At 49.5% G+C, this 17,322-nt stretch overlaps 1 protein-coding gene across 1 annotated transcript in view; it reads left to right on the top strand.

Annotated features, from left to right (window-relative positions):
- Positions 1-17,322, top strand: part of LOC137346845 (bridge-like lipid transfer protein family member 2) — an 84,675-nt gene that overhangs the window by 20,590 nt on the left and 46,763 nt on the right. Inside the window, 9 exon segments of the mRNA XM_068010779.1 lie at positions 2,316-2,479; positions 2,885-3,176; positions 5,035-5,240; positions 8,677-9,727; positions 13,132-13,323; positions 13,410-13,612; positions 15,402-15,520; positions 16,027-16,247; positions 17,113-17,303. Of these exon segments, the coding sequence (XP_067866880.1) occupies positions 2,316-2,479; positions 2,885-3,176; positions 5,035-5,240; positions 8,677-9,727; positions 13,132-13,323; positions 13,410-13,612; positions 15,402-15,520; positions 16,027-16,247; positions 17,113-17,303 (2,639 nt within the window).

Genomic DNA, 17,322 nt, shown 5'->3' with positions numbered 1-17,322 from the left:
GTAACATTTGCAATTCTCCAGTCCTCTGGCACCACCCCAGTATCTAAGGAGGGTTGGAAGATTATGGCCAGTGCCTGTGCAATTTCTACCCTTACTTCCCTCAGTATCCTTAAATGCATCTCATCCGGTCTTGGTGACTTATCGACTTTAAGTACAGCCAACCTATCTAATACCTCCTCTTTATCAATTTTTTGTCCACCCAGTGCCTACTACCTCCTCTTTCACTATGACTTGGGCAGCATCATCTTCCTTGGTAAAGACAGATTCATTTAGTACCTCAGCCATGCCCTCTGCCTCCATGCATAAATCCCCTTTTTGATCCCTAATTGGCCCCACTCCTTTTTCCACCCTTTTACTAATTATATGCAAAAAGAAGACTGTTGGAGTCCCTTTTATGTTAGCTGCCAGTCTCCTCTCATACTCTCTCTTTGCTTCTCTTATTTGTTTTTTTCACTTCCCCTCTCAACCTTCTGTGTTCAGCCTGGTTTTGAATTGTATTATCCACCTGACAACTGTCATGGGCACCCTTTTCCTGCTTCATCTTACTCTCTATCTCTTCCGTCATCCAGGGAGCTCTGGATTTGTTTGCTCTACCTTCCTCGTTGGATTGGAAACACGCTGAAATAGAAAATTCTCCTGAACACACTTCATTTCCCCCTCTCTGCTCTTTACACTATTACAATTACAGTCTATATTAGGATAATTAAAGTTCCCCATTATAATTACTCTATAATTCTTACACTTCTCTGTAATTTCCTTGCAAAGTTGTTTGTGGCCTATAGAATACACCCAATAACACAATTGTACTCTATATTGTTTCTCAACTCCAACCTAATAAATTTTGTCCTTGACCCCTCCCTGACATCCTCTGTCTCCATCACTTTAATGTTCTCCTTAATCAATGCTGCTACCCCTCCTCCTTTCTTTCCTTCCCTATCTTTCCGGAACAGCTTGTATCCAGGAATATTTCGTACCCAGTCATGCCCTTTTTTGAACCAGGTTTCTATTATCACCACAACATCATATTTACATGTGGCTATCTGAGCCTGAAGCTCACCAGACTTATTTTCCATACTCCATATGTTCGCATAGTAACCCTAATTTAGACCTTATTACATTCCCTCTTACTCTGACCCAACCTAATACCTTACTATTTCTGACTCTAGTGCTATCTGTCTCCCTCAGTTCTCTGTGCACCTCGTTTTTCCTCTCTAATATTATCTCTTGGTTCCCACACCCCTGCCAAGTTAGTTTCAAACATCCCTAATAGCACTAGCAAACCATCCCACAAGGACATTGGTCCCAGAACTGTGCAGGTGCAACCAGTTCGGTCTGTACAGGTCCCATCTCTCCCAGAACTGGTCCCAATGTTCCTGGAATCGAAAGACCTCCCTCCTGCACCATCTTTCTAGCCACACATTCACCTGCTCTGTCCTCCAATTTCTATACTCACTTGTGGGTACCAGAAGTAATCCGGAGGTTATTACATTTGAGGTCCCGCTTGCTCCTCTCTTTTCTAGTTCCCTAAACTCTGCCTGCAGGCCCGCATTCCACTTTCATCCAATGTCATTGGTACCAATATGGACCACGATCCGTCGGCTGTTCACCCTCCTCCCTCAGGGTGCTCTGCAGCTGCTCAGTGACATCTTTGACCCTGGCACTAGGAAGGCAACACACCATCCTGGATTCACATCTATGTCCACAGAAACACCTGTCTGTGCCCCTAACTATCGAATCTCCTGTCACTATTGCTTTCCCAATCTTCCTCTTGCTCCCCCCGTCCCGGAGAGCTGAGTCAGTTGTGGTGCTGTGGACTAGGCTCTGGCTGCACTCCCCAGAGGAGCCATCACTCTCTAGCATTCAGAACTGAATACTGGTTGGAGAGTGGGATGCTTGCAGGGGATCTGCCTGGTCCTTCTTGACTGCCTGTCATTCCCTCTCTGCCTGCGTACCCCTAAGCTATGAGGTAACCACATCTATAAACATGCTATCCACGAAGCTCTCAAACTGACGGATGCACCCGCAGTGACGCCAGCTGTTGCTCAAGCTCCGAAACCCGGAGCTCAAGCTGCTGCAACTGACAACATTTCCTGCACATGTAGTTGTCCAGGATATGAGAAGTGTCCTGGAGTTCCCACATGGAACAGGATGCACACTACACAGGTAGGCAATATGGGAGAGCTACACTGTGGATTGTGGTCAGTTTTAGTTTTGAGTTTCAATGTTTACATGACCCTTTTACTGTGGGACTGTGTGGATTCAGTGTATCCTGTGAGACCATGGTGATTACAATGGGTCCTTCTGTCACCACACAGACACCCAGCATCTGAAGACCCGTTGCTCTTACTGGCGTGGGAACCTGGCAGTGAAGAATCTTTGGTGGCGGGTGGGTGAGGGGTCACAGATTCCAAAAGCCCCCCATCCGGTCAATACACACATGTGGGGAGATGCTCTTGTTGTGGACTCGTTGAACCTACAGGTAAGCTGCTTCCTGGACAGGTGGGGGGTTGGGGGGGTGGCGGTTGGGGGGTGGGGGGGGTTGGTGGTTGGGGGGGGTTGCTGGGGCTGGGGGAGGGGGGCTGGTGGGGGGGGGCAGCTGGTGGGGGGGGGGGGTGGTGGTGGTGGGTGTAGGAATCACACTCTGATTGGAGAGGGACAGAAGTATGTTGCACTGTGATTGGATAGTGACCATGGCATGTCGTGCTGAATGATTGGATAGTGACCGTGGCTTGTCACATTGTGAGAGGTTGTGATGAGGGGATGAGTGACCGGCTGCTGTTGTCTTGGGCGGCTGCTGTGGAGGACTGAACTGAGTGCATGAAGCTGGGGTCTCTTGTTCTCGGGACAGAAGGCCAGCCTCTGAATCTCCCATCTCTGGTTCTAGGGGAGTTACAGTCAGACGCAGTCCTTTACCGGGGATTATGCCAACACTGTAAACCTGGACGGCACGGTCAGTGAGCTGCAAGTGGAGATTTCGGACACAGCGATGGAGTGTTTGTCCAAAGTATTGTCACTGATCCATGGAGACAGGAAACAACATCTGGAAGAGAGGCTGGAGAGTGAACGCTCATCAGTGAATCTGGATTCGGATTTTCATGGTGGATCAGAGGTTCATCTGTGTAAGATAAACGTTAAGCTGGAAGATATCACTCTATTCTTTTTGTCCAGCACAGCAGGTGGGTTGGAGTTGATCCCTGGTCCTTTGTTTGATCCCTGATTTTTAGGCACTGGAGTTGGTCATTCCACCCCTCGAGCTTGTTCCGTCATTCAATCAGATCATATTGGATTAAAAAGCACTGGTTCGGCCTCAACTGGAGTATTGGGGCTAGTTCTGGGCACCGCACTGTTGGAAGGACATGAAGGCTTTAAAGAGAGTGCAGAAAAGATTTGCAAAATAGTTCCAGGGATGAGAGACTTCAGTTACATGAGTAGATCGGAGAAGCTGGGGCTATTCTCCAGTTCCATCTCCCAGCCACTGGCCGAAAAGAGAAGGTTGAGAAGAGATTTGACAGAGCTGTTCAAAATCATGAGCAGTCGAGAGAGTAGATAGAGAGAAACTGCTCCGATTGGTGGAAAGGTCGAGAACGAGAGGGCGTTGATTTAAGGTGATTGGCAAAAGAACCAAAGGCAACATGAGGAAAAACTTTTTTTACGCAGCGAGTGGTTAGGATCTGGAATGCGGGACCTGAGACTGTGGTGGAGGCAGATTCAATCGGGGCCTTCAAAAGAGAATTGGATAAGCACCTGTAGGGGAAAAAAATTGCAGAGCTATGGGGAAAGGGAGGCTGAGTGTGTCCAGTTAAACTGCTCTTGCAGAGAGCCAGCACTAGCTTGATGGGCTGAATGGCCTCCTTTTGTGCTGTAACCGTTGTATGATTCAATAGGAACACACTTCAGTTATATTGTGGCTGGTCTGTATCTTAACTCCATTTCCCTTAATGTCCTTACCCAACAAAAGTTTATGCATCTCAGTCTTGAAAGCTCTAAGTGACCCCAGCATCCACAACCTTTTGGGGGAGGGAGTGTGGTTCAAGTTATTGTGCTTCCTGATTTGACCCCTGAACGACCTGGCTCTAATTCCTTGTTATGGATTTCCCCACCAGAGGAAATAGTTTCCCTGTCAAATCCCTTTAAACACCTCAATCAGATCACCCCCTTAACCATCTAAACTCAAATGAATACAAGCCTAGTTTACATGACATGTCTGTATAATTTAACCCTCTGTGCCCTGCTTCTTGCACAGAATTCCAGTCGATTCTCCCAGTGATTACCAGGCAGACTCTACACATGCTTTCTAGCAGGAAGTCACTGGATAGTGGCCGGCAGCAGGAACCCTGACTGATTTTCCCCACCCCCTCAGCCTAAAGTGCTGATGCCAAATTTTTTTTTGATTAATTTTTGGGATGTGGGCGTCACTGGCTAGGCCAGCATTTATTGCCCATCTCTGATTGCCCTTGAGAAGGTGGTGGTGAGCTGCCATCTCTGGACCGCTGCAGTCCATGTGGTGTAGGTACTCCCAAGTGCTATTAGGAAGGGAGTTCCAGGATTTTGACCCAGCGACAGTGAAGGAACGGCGATATAGTTCCAGGTCAGGATGGTGTGTGACTTGGAGGGGAAATTGCAGGTGGTGGTGGTCCCATTTTACCTGCTGCCCTTGTTCTTCTCGTTGGTAGAGGTCACGGGTTTGGACGGTGCTTCAGTGGCCCTTGGCTAAGGACTGGGGCAATCAGCAGGAGCTCCTGCACCAATCACTATTCATTGACCCTACTGGGGAGTGCAGATGTTATCAGGAAAGGTTTGGGCTCAGTTTCAATGCCCTCTCCTTTTCCCCACTGGCTGAAAACCTTGCCAACAATCACTGTCTACCCACCACCTGAAGGGTGGACACCTGGGTGAGCTGTTTGGCATCAGTAGAAACTGAATCCCACCAAGAGGAGCAAAAGAAATTAACCGGAGGGTCAGGAGGTTGAGTTTGGGGTGGGTGTTGAAACCTAATGTTCAATGTTGAGCTATCTGCTCTCTCCTGTCATGCAGGTGCCAGCGTTCTGAAGGTCAAAGCCTTGTCCATTGATAACAACACCGAGAGCTTCATCTGTGAAGTGGAGAGGCTGTATCTAACAGTGGTGAAGAGAATAGAGGATAGTGTGGAACTCTGGTCCAGCACCTCAGATACCCCCGATCCTCTCCTCACGATGTCCCTCTTCTCCACAGCTTTCTTCATGCACAGCTGGTCGTTCGAGGTAAGAAATCCGAGATTGCGACGATGAAGCGTGAGGCTGTTTAACACCTAACAAGCCAGGCCTGTTAATTAAAGTCAGGTGACACGCGAAATGTGTGAACTAAAAGGTGAACACCCTCCATTGACAAAATTGAGGTGGCAATTGTTTATCATCTACCCGTTTTTCTTTTTTCCTATCTTTTATCTGTCTATCTATCTTGTACATAGGGGAATTGTATTTTCAAATCCCTCCATGGCCCTGCCCTTCCCTATCTCTGTAATCTCCTCCAGCCCCACAACCCAATGAGACATCTACGCTCCTCCAGTTTTGGCCTCTTGTGCATCCCTGATTTTAATCACTCCACCATGGGCGGCCTTGCCTTCAGTTGCCTCGGCCCCAAGCTCTGGAATTCCCTCTCTAAACCTCTCTGCCTGTCCACTTCGCTTTCCTCCCCTAAGAGACTCCTTAAAACCTAACTCTTTGACTAAGTTTTTGCTCATTGGCCACAATATGTCCTGATGTGGTTCAGTGTCAGACTTTGTTTGATAAGGCTGCTGTGAAGCTCCTGCAATGTTAAAGGCGCTACATAAATACAAGTTGCTATTGAGTGTTTCCAGCAGTTACACAGTTATTGCAATGGGGGAGGAGAGCATCTCAATTAGCCTCTCTACCTCTGGGTTACAAAAAAAGTACTTGCATTTATATAGTGCCTATCATGCCCATTGTGATGTGGGAACACAGCAGCCAGTTTGTGCACAGACTGCAATTTGCTAATTATGTGACTGTGACAAAAGCAAACCATCTTTCTTCATCCTTCTCGACCTGTCTGCAGCCTCTGACACAGTTGACCCCACCATCTTCATCCAAAGCCTCTCCAGTGTCGCCAGCTGGGTGGACTGCACCTGTATAGTTCCATTCTTATTTATCTAATCAGAGCCAGAGTTTCATTGTTCTTTTTTTCACTCTTGGGATGTGAGCAAGGCCAGCATTCATTGCCCATCCCTAATTGCCCTTGAGAAATGAATTGCAATGGTTTCTCTTCCTGTTCCTGCACCATTACTTCTGAGATCCCCCAAGGATCTATCCTCGGTCCCCTCCTATTTCCCATCTACATGCTGCCCCTCAGTAAGACCAACCGAAAGCACAGCATTAGTTTTCACATGTACGCTGACAACACCTAGCTCTACATCACCACCACCTTTCTCGACTCCACTGTTGTCAAATTATCAGACTGCTTTTCCAACATCCATTACTGAATGAGCAGAAGTTTCCTCCAATTAAATATTGGGAAAACTGAAAAGACATTGTTTTCAGTTCCTGCTCCAAACTCTGTTCCCTAGCTACCGACTCCATCGCTCTCCCTGGCAACAGTCTGAGACTAAACCAGTCGCAACCTAGGTATCATATATGACCCCAGGATGAGTTTCTGACCACATATTCGTGCTATCATTAAGACCACATTTTTCCACCTCCATAACATCTCCTGACTTCGACCCTGTCTGAGCTCATCTACTGCTCAAACCCTCATTCGTGCCTTTGTTACCTCTTACTTGACTATTCCAGCCTTCTCCTGGCTGGCCTCCCACATTTTACCTCTGTAAGCTTGAGGTCATCCAAAACTCTGCCACCCCGGTCTTAAATTGCACCAAGTCCCATTCCCCTATCACTCCTGTGCTCACTGCCTTGCATTGGCTGCCGGTCAAACGACGTCTTGATTTTAAAATGCTCTTCCTTGTTTTCAAATTCCTCCATGGCCTCGCCCCTCCAAATCTCTGTAACCTCCTCCAGCCTTACAACCCTCTGAGATCTCTTTGCTGCTGTTATTCTGGTCTCTGGCAGGTCTCCATTTTTAATTGCTCCACCATTGGTGGCCGTGTCTTCAGCTGCCTGGGTCCTAAGCTCTGGAATTCTCTCCCTAAACCTCTCCATCTCTCTCTCTCCTCCTCCTTTAAAAGGGGAGGCCGTGGTGTAGTGGTTGTGTCACTGGACAAGTAATCCAGACCCCCAGGCTAATGCTCTGGGGACATGGGTTCGAATCCCACCAGGGCAGAAGGTGAAATTTGAACTCAATTATAAATCTGGAATTAAAAAGCTAGTCTAATGATGGCCATGAAACCATTGTCGATTGTTGTAAAAAAAAACCCATCTGGTTCACTAATGTCCTTTAGGGAAGGAAATCTGCTGTCCTTATCTGGTCTGATCTACACGTGACTCCAGATCCACAGTAATGTGGTTGACTCTTAAATGCCCTCTGAAATGGCCCAGCTAGCCACTCAGTTCAAGGGCAATTAGGGATGGGCAACAAATGCTGTCCTAGCCAGCGATGCCCACATCCCATGATTGAATTTGAAAAAAAGACGCTCCTTAAAACTTACCTCTTGGACTAAGCGAACCTAATGTCCTTGCTTGGCTTGGTGTCATATTTTGTTTTATAATGCTCCTGTGAAGTGCTTCAGGACATTTTATCACATTAAAGGCACTATTTAAATATAACTTATTGTTGGATAATGGCAAAATGTTGGCCAGGACAAAGTGGAAAACTCCTTACACTTTGAAATAGTGGCTGTGAAATCTTTTACATTCACCTGAGGGCAAATGGGGCATTGGTTTCAGATCTTACATGACAGTACTGACCCTCTGACAGTACAGCACTCCCTCAGTACTGACCCTCCGACAGTGCAGCACTCCCTCAGTACTGACCCTCTGACAGTACAGCACTCCCTCAGTACTGACCCTCCGACAGTGCAGCACTCTCTCAGTACTGACCTTCTGACAGTGCAGCACTCTCTCAGTACTGACCTTCTGACAGTGCAGCACTCTCTCAGTACTGACCTTCTGACAGTGCAGCACTCCCTCAGTATTGACCCTCCTACAGTGCGGCACTCCCTCAGTACTGACCCTCCGACAGTGCAGCACTCCCTCAGTACTGACCCTCCGACCGTGCAGCACTCCCTCAGTACTGACCCTCCGACAGTGCAGCACTCCCTCAGTACTGACCCTCCGACAGTGCAGCACTCCCTCAGTACTGACCCTCCGACAGTGCAGCACTCCCTCAGTACTGACCCTCCGACAGTGCAGCACTCCCTCAGTACTGATCCTCTGACAGTGCAGCACTCCCTCAGTACTGACCCTCTGACAGTGCAGCATTCCCTCAGTATTGACCCTCCTACAGTGCAGCACTCCCTCAGTACTGACCCTGCCACTGTGCAGCGCTCCCTCAGTACTGACCCTGCCACTGTGCAGCACTCCCTCAGTACTGCAATGGGCACGTTAGCCTAGGATTTGTGCTCCGGTCTTTGGCATGAGGTTTGAACTCATTCTGTACTGCATCAGCAGAGCGGGAGAGAGAGAGAGTACTACCTATTGAGGCATGATCAACACCTGGATTTGGCGGTGGGAGGCTTGGGGACCGAGGGAAGTGGTAAACTGTGTGTCTAATAGTTCCGTTTTGTTTCAGCTGAGCTCCTTTGAGGACATCACCATGCACTGGGATCCAGTCAGCCACATGTACCTGTACCAGCACACTCGAGAGATGGTGCATCTGCTGGAGACCCTGGACAAGGCCCTGCAGCTGTCGAGCATGAGTGAGCAGACGGTGGGAGGAGAGGGCAGGAGGTCCCTGAGCCTGGAGTTTGATCTGAAGAGTTTGATGGTCACAGCGCACGTGACGGCGAGGAAGTTTACACAGCTGCGGGTGGAGAATTTTGTCAGCTCGCTCAACGCTGTTGAGGGGCTGGTTCAGTCATCGCAGCTGGTGCTCAACTTCGATGGGCACGATATCTTCTTGTTCAAGGGCTTGGTCGGGCAGTTGGAGAGAGAACGGGCCGAGTTCCCGGTGCAACGTGCCCGGAGGGACTCTCTGCGCTCGTATAGGAACGAGCTGTGGACCATCAGGTTTTCCAGCATTGCTGTGGAGTTCCCCTTCCGCTATGATTTCTCCAGAACTTTCGACAAGTGCGTGGATGTACAGAAATGGCTTAAGATGCTGCATGGGCGGGCAGGGCCAGAGGAGGGTCAAAGGGCAGCGGATTCACTGCCCCCCGACCTGGTCCTCCATGTCAGCCATTTCTCCTTCATCTTCCTGGACAACGTCTTCGAGGTCAAGCTGCGCGACGACTACGAGCTGATGAAGGACGAGAGCAAAGAGAGCGCGAAGCGTCTGCAGCTGCTGGATGCCCGGGTGACAGCACTCAGGAAGCAACATGGTGAGCTACTGCCTGCCCGCAAGATTGAGGAGTTGTACGCCGCCCTGGAGCAGACCAACATCAACATGTATGTGCAGCGCTCTCAACGGCTCTACGCCAACACACCCATGCGCAAGGCCTTGCTGACCTGGCTGGTGTCTGACCTGGAGGTCGCGGCCTTTGTTGACCCCTGGGTACACGGGACTGAGAAGGTGATGACGGAGATGCACAGTATGGATCCCTCCAGCCCTTTCCCTGAAGGCGACCTCAAGCTGACCATCCAATGGCACCGGAAGGTGAAGTTCACAGCCAAAGCGTTTCTTGGTGAGTCCATGCAGAGGACTGGGGCTGTAACAAAATAAACCAAGGCTGCAATCCTCGTGTCTCGATTGAACTGTTGAGGGTAGCACTCCCTCTCATCTGAGTCAGAAAATTGATGGGTTCAAACCCCAATCCAGAGACTTGAGCACATAGTCCAGGATGACACTCTAATGCAGTACTGAGGCACAGCTGCACTGACAAAGGTGCCGTCTTTTGGATGAGACGTTAAACCAAGGCTCCATCTGCCCTCTCAGGTGGACGTAAAAGATCCCACGGCACTATTTCAAAGAAGAGCAGGGGAGTTCTCTCCTGTTATTGTCCTAGGGTCAATATTTGTCCCTTAACTAACACCACTGACAAACGGTGAGGGTGATGCCAATCAACTGCAACAGGACCAGATAGGCTAGCAGAATGGGCAGACAATGGCCAGCTAGAAATGGATACAGAGAAATGTGTGGTGCATTTTGGCAAAAAGGATAGGGAGAGGCAATGTAGACTTAATGGCATAGCTCCAAAGAGTTTGCAGGGACAGAGGAACCTGGGGTTTCATGTGCAGAGATCGTTGAAGGTGGCAGGACATATTGAGAGTGTGGTTAGTAAAGCATATGGGATCTTGGGCTTCATAAATAGGGCGGCGCAGTGGTTAGCACTGCAGCCTCACAGCTGCAGGGACCCGGGTTCGATTCTGGGTACTGCCTGTGTGGACTTTGCAAGTTCTCCCTGTGTCTGCGTGGGTTTTCTCCGGGTGCTCCGGTTTCCTCCCACAAGCCAAAAGACTTGCAGGTTGGTAGGTAAATTGGCCATTATAAATTGTCACTAGTATAGGTAGGTGGTAGGGAAATATAGGGACAGGTGGGGATGTTTGGTAGGAATATGGGATTAGTGTAGGATTAATATAAATGGGTGGTTGATGGTCGGCACAGACTCGGTGGGCCGAAGGGCCTGTTTCAGTGCTGTATCTCTAATCTAATAAATAGAGGCATTGAGTATAAAAGCAGGGAAGTTATGCTGAACCTTTATAAAGCGTTGGTTAGGCCCCAACTGGAGTATTGTGTCCAGTTCTGGTCACCACACTAGGAGGAATGTGAGGGTCTTTGAGAGGGTGCAGAGGAGATTTACCAGAATGCTTCCAGGGATGAGGGATTTTAGTTGCAAGTTGGAGAATCTAGGGTTCTCCTTGGAACAAAGAAGATTGCAGGGAGATTTGATAAAGGTGTAAAAGGTTCTGACAAAGAAAAGCTGTTTCCATAAGGCTACACAGATTTAAGGTTTTGGACAAGAGATGCAGGGGGAATGTGTGAAAGAACTTTGTAACACAGCGAATGGTAATGACCTGGAACTCACTGCCTACAAGGGTGATGGAAGTGGAGACGATCAATAAATGATTTCAAAAGGAAATTGTATGGGCACTTAAGGGAAATAAACTTGTGGGCCGACAGGAAATGAGCAGGGGAGTGGGACTGTTTGGATTGCTCTTTCAAGAGCTGACATAGTGTCGATGGGCCGAATGGCCGCCTGTGCTGTTGTGGTTCTATGAGTAAAAACAGATTATCTGGTCGTTATCACGTTGTTGTTGTGGGATCTTGCTGTGTGCACATTGGCTGTCACATTTTCTACATTACAGCAGTGACTGCACATCGAAAGTATTTTATTGGCTGTAAAGTGCTTTGGGACATGCTGAGGAGGTGAAAGTCTTTTTACCGACCAGAAATAAGGATTCTGGATTCAGAGTCGAACCTTTGAAAGTTTATTACGCTGTCACCCCTAAACAAATATCAGTACTTTGCTGTAAACGATCACAAGTTACAGTCATTGACCTTAACTTCCTGAATCTGCTTCCTCCTGCTGTCCTATTAAATGAGCAATAAAAAAGTAAAATCTGTTTTTAATGATGTTGATTAAGGGAAAAATATTGGCCAAGACACTGGGGAGAACTCTCCTGCTACTCTTCAAATAGCACTGTGGAATCTTCTACATCCACCTGAGAGGGCTTTAGGATTAACGTCTCATTTGAAAGACAGCACTTCCGACAGTGCAGCACTCCCTCAGTACTGACCCTCCGACAGGGCAGCGCTCCCTCAGTACTGACTCTCTGACAGTGCAGCGCTCCCTCAGTACTGACCCTCCGACAGTGCAGCACTCCCTCAGTACTGACCCACCGACAGTGCAGCGCTCCCTCAGTACTGACCCTCCGACAGTGCAGCGCTCCCTCAGTACTGACTCTCTGACAGTGCAGCACTCCCTCAGTACTGACCCTCCGACAGTGCAGCGCTCCCTCAGTACTGATCCTCCGACAGGGCAGCGCTCCCTCAGTACTGACTCTCTGACAGTGCAGCGCTCCCTCAGTACTGACCCACCGACAGTGCAGCGCTCCCTCAGTACTGACCCACCGACAGTGCAGCGCTCCCTCAGTACTGATCCTCCGACAGGGCAGCGCTCCCTCAGTACTGATCCTCCGACAGGGCAGTGCTCCCTCAGTACTGATCCTCCGACAGGGCAGCGCTCCCTCAGTACTGACTCTCCGACAGTGCAGCGCTCCCTCAGTACTGACCCACCGACAGTGCAGCGCTCCCTCAGTACTGATCCTCCGACAGGGCAGCGCTCCCTCAGTACTGATCCTCCGACAGGGCAGCGCTCCCTCAGTACTGACCCTCCAACAGTGCAGCGCTCCCTCAGTACTGACCCACCGACAGTGCAGCGCTCCCTCAGTACTGACCCTCCGACAGTGCAGCGCTCCCTCAGTACTGACCCACCGACAGTGCAGCGCTCCCTCAGTACTGATCCTCCGACAGGGCAGCGCTCCCTCAGTACTGACTCTCCGACAGTGCAGCGCTCCCTCAGTACTGACCCACCGACAGTGCAGCGCTCCCTCAGTACTGATCCTCCGACAGGGCAGCGCTCCCTCAGTACTGATCCTCCGACAGGGCAGCGCTCCCTCAGTACTGACCCTCCAACAGTGCAGCGCTCCCTCAGTACTGACCCACCGACAGTGCAGCGCTCCCTCAGTACTGACCCACCGACAGTGCAGCGCTCCCTCAGTACTGACCCTCCGACAGTGCAGCGCTCCCTCAGTACTGACCCACCGACAGTGCAGCGCTCCCTCAGTACTGACCCTCCGACAGGGCAGCGCTCCCTCAGTACTGACCCTCCGACAGAATTGGAGGAGCGCAGCAATTTCCGAGGGTTGTAATGAGTTTGCTGCGAAATACATTCTGTGGTATTGGCCAGGTTAGAATCCTGGTTGGAGTGTGTGATGCCCCCACAACTGAATAGCAGCCTGGGAAGAATGGCCACTTGGCTGAGGATCCGGAGGGCACCCATGACCCGAGCGAGTCGGGTGGAGGAAGAGGTTGGTGGGGTGAGAAAAATTCCCGGGTTGCTTATACCGGTGTTGTTTGTACTTGCAGTTCGAATCCGGGACTACCCTCGCTACCTGTTCGAGATCCGGGACTGGAACCTGTCCGGAAAACTGATTGGAGCTGAGGAAGATGGAAGGCCACAGGCACGGCGGAAGGTGAAGATTTCACTGGGGGAGCCCTGGGGGGACGCTACCATCGAAAGGAACATGCCCCCTTTGAAATTCTACCACAACTTTGAATGTAAGTCCCATGGTGATTTGGGCCAGCGGAACCCTTGTCCAATTGGCTAAAGCTCCTCATTCTGTTTCTCTTTCCTCCCATTCCAGCCCAAATCTCTCTCTTCACCATCGTGTGGGGCCCATGCTGGGACCCAGCCTGGACTCTGATTGGACAGGCTGTCGACCTGCTCACCAAACGTTCAGCCGATCCCAGCCCACCGCTCAACTGGTGGGACAAAAGTCGCCTGCTGTTTCACGGCTACTGCGCCATGGATATCGAACAGGCCAATTTGCACCAGCTTGCGACCGAGGTACGGGGCGGGGAGAGGACGGAGTGGGACAAGTGGAGAGGAATGAGCGGAGGAATAGGAGGAATTTGGCGGGAGAGGAGGAGGGGTGGGGGAAGGATGTTAGGCGGTGGGGAGAGGGAGTGGGGCAAGTGGAAGGGGCTGAGAGGAGGGAGAGGAGGAATTGGGGAGAGGAGGAAGGATCCAGTCCTCACTGGATACAGGTGTGCCGGAGGATTGCAGAACTGCTAACGTTGTACCTCTGTTTAAAAAGGGAGCGAGGGATAGACCGAATAATTACATTCAGTCAGTCTAACCTCAGTAGTGGGCAAATTATTGGAATCTATTCTGAGAGACAGGATAAACTGTCACTTAGAAAGGCACAGGTTAATCAAGGATAGTCAGCATGGATTTAAGGGAAGATCTGGTTCGACCAGCTTGATGGAATTTTTTGAAGAAGTAACAAGGAGGATAGATGAGGGTAGTGCAGTTGATGTGCTCTACATGGATTTTAATCAGGCTTTTGACAAGGCCCCACAGGTTTAAAAAAATCCCATGGGATCCAGGGTAATGCAGCAAGGTGGATACAAAACGGACTCCGTGGCAGGAAACAAAGGGTAATTGTTGACGGGTGTTTTTGCGACTGGAGGGCTGTTGCCAGTGGCGTTCTGCAGGGCTCAGTACTGGGTCCCCTGCTTTTTGTGGTATATATTAACGATTTGGACGTAAATGTAGGGGGCATGATCAAGAGGTTTGCAGATGACACAAAGATTGGCCGTGTGGTAGATAGCGAGGAGGATAGCTGTAGGCTGCAGGAAGATATTGATGGTCTGATCAGTTGGGCAGAAAAGTGGCAAATGGAATTCAACCTGGAGAAGTGTGAGGTGATGCATTTGGGGAGGTCAAACAAGGCAAAGGAATACACGATTAATGGGAAAATACTGAGAAGTGTAGAGGAAGTGAGGGACCTTGGAGTGAATGTCCACAGATCCCTGAAGGTAGCAGGACAGGTCGATAAGGTGGTTAAGAAGGCATATGGAATCATCTCCTTTATTAGCCGAGGTATAGAATATAAGAGCAGGGAGGTTATGCTGGAACTGTATAACTCATTGGTTAGGCCACAACTTGAATACTGTGTGCAGTTCTGGTCACCTCATTACAGAAAGGATGTAATTGCACTAGAGAGGGTACAGAGGAGATTTACAAAGATGTTGTCAGGACTGGAAAAATGCAGCTATGAGGAAAGATTGGATAGGCTGGGGTTGATCTCCTTGGAACAGAGGAGGCTGAGGGGAGATCTGATTGAGATGTACAAAATTTTGAGGGGCCTGGATAGAGTGGAGGTGAAGAGCCTATTCACCTTAGCAGAGAGGTCAGTGACTAAGGGGCATAGATTTAAAGTGATTGGTAGATAAATTAGAGAGGAGTCTGGATATGCACCTCAAGTGTCGTAATCTGCAGGGCTACGGACCAAATGCTGGAAGGTGGGATTAGAATAGGTGGATTGTTTTTCAGCTGGCACAGACACGATGGGCCAAGTGGCCTCTTTCTGTGCCTTAAACTTTCTATGATTCTCTGTGGGGTGGTGAGGAGCGGAAGGTGTGGGTGAAGTGGATAGGGCTGAGAGGAGTAGGGAGGGAGAGGAGAGAGTGCAGGGTGTATAAGGGGCAGCGGTGAAGCGGGAGGGGGAGAGGAGGAATTAATGCATGAGAGTTTGGATTTATTTGGTTTGATACTGAGGATCAGAATGAGAGCGGTTCCTCCTGTGCACACATTAAATGGTTCCACTTGTGTGTTATTTTGCATTAAACAGGATCCATACAACACCACGGAGAACATGCACTGGGAATGGAACAAGTTACAATTCAGCTGGAAGAACTGCCAGTTTATTTTTAAAGGTGACCTTGACGTCAATGTCCGAACAGCATCCAAGTAAGTGACTGGGCAATATCCTTGAATTCACCACTGGAACACGCGAAAGAGGGTATCAGCCATGGCTGAGGCACAGCTGTCTCACTTCTGAGTCAGAAGGTTTAAACCCAGTCCAGAGATTCAAGCCCATAATGCAGGCTGCCACTCCCAGTGCAGTACTGAGGGAGTGCTGCACTGTCGGAGGTGTCATCTTTCAAATGAGATGTCAAACCGAAGCCCCATCTTCCCTCTCAGGTGGAGGTAAAAGTGAGCACAGTGCAGAAGGGATAAAGGGATGAGTGGGGCAGAACCCTGTCCAAGAGATGGATCTTTGGAGGCTGGGTCATGGGTGGGTGCAGAGGGAGAGTGAGATGCAAAGTTGCAGGATGGGCAGGTTCATCTGGATGTTAGTGTACATTTGCATAAGGATTGATCGGTGAGATCCAGATCAAACCGAAGACTTTGAAGGGCTTGGAGTGAAAGTGTGCCATGTCGATAACTCTGCTGGCCTCCTATTTCCTGCCCAGATATGATGATTGCTGCTTCCTGCACCTACCCGACCTGTGCATCACCATCGGCCTCCAGTGGATCTGCCTCGGGAACCCATATGACCACTACATCATCACCCTCTGTTCCCCGGACAAGCTGGAGACCTTGCCAGATGCAGAGAAACATGATTCCTACAAACTCTTTCGATCTGAGAATCTCATCTTGTCAATAACCATGGACCTGAGTCAGTCGGGTAGAGGTGAGTGTGTCCGCAGGCAGTGTCTGCACTTACACTGTGCTGCATGGTTGTGTGCGCTGGGACTGCATGAGTTTACACTGGGCTTTGAGTTTGAATATGCCAGGAGTGGATGTGTTTATACTGTGCTGTGTGTGAGTGGTACTGTGTGCATGTCCCTGCCCCGCTATTAATTTGTCAGCTAATGTCTCGTAGGATGCTGACTCACTTGCTCATTCACTCACTCGCACACACGCACATGCACTCACACTCACACACATTCAAACACTCACACATACTCAGTCTCACTCAGTTTCACACATAAGTACACGCCCTCACTCACTCATGCTCACACACACACTCTCACTGACACATTCACAAACACACACGCTCTCATACACACACACACAAACCCTCACACATGCAGATAGACATACTCTCACACCCACTCTTTCACACTCAAACACGTCCCTCTAAAATCATATTATCCCATTGATATCCACCCATTTCTGAAAGGTCCAAAATGAACTCAGGCAATTTTGAGAAATTTTTTTCCTAAAGAGTAAACAGTCTCTGCTGCTGTTATATTGAGGTTCTGGAGTTGCAGATCTCTACCCAGTCTCTGCTGCTGTTATATTGAGGTTCTGGAGTTGCAGATCTCTACCCAGTCTCTGCTGCTGTTATATTGAGGTTCTGGAGTTGCAGATCTCTACCCAGTCTCTGCTGCTGTTATATTGAGGTTCTGGAGTTGCAGATCTCTACCCAGTCTCTGCTGCTGTTATATTGAGGTTCTGGAGTTGCAGATCTCTACCCAGTCTCTGCTGCTGTATTATTGAACTTTTTGAGGTGTGTTGTACCCACTCAGTAATCTGCTCTGTTTCTCTCTCAGAGACCACAGAGCCTCGGATTCTGCTGTACAGCAGCACGCTGCGCTGGATGCAGAACTTTTGGGCGACGTGGACAACTGTATCCAGACCGATCTGTCGCGGAAAACTCTTTCAGAACCTGAAGCCAAGTAAGAAGAAGCTGAGCCAACATTTCAAGCAGCTGTCCTTCAACCCAGCCTTCCCTCGAGTACAGGTAGTGGACCTCCTTCTCT

Source organism: Heterodontus francisci, chromosome 30 (genome assembly GCF_036365525.1).
Source record: "Heterodontus francisci isolate sHetFra1 chromosome 30, sHetFra1.hap1, whole genome shotgun sequence".
NCBI classification, from domain to species: Eukaryota; Metazoa; Chordata; class Chondrichthyes; order Heterodontiformes; family Heterodontidae; genus Heterodontus; species Heterodontus francisci.
This window is presented reverse-complemented; position numbering and strand designations above follow the sequence as displayed.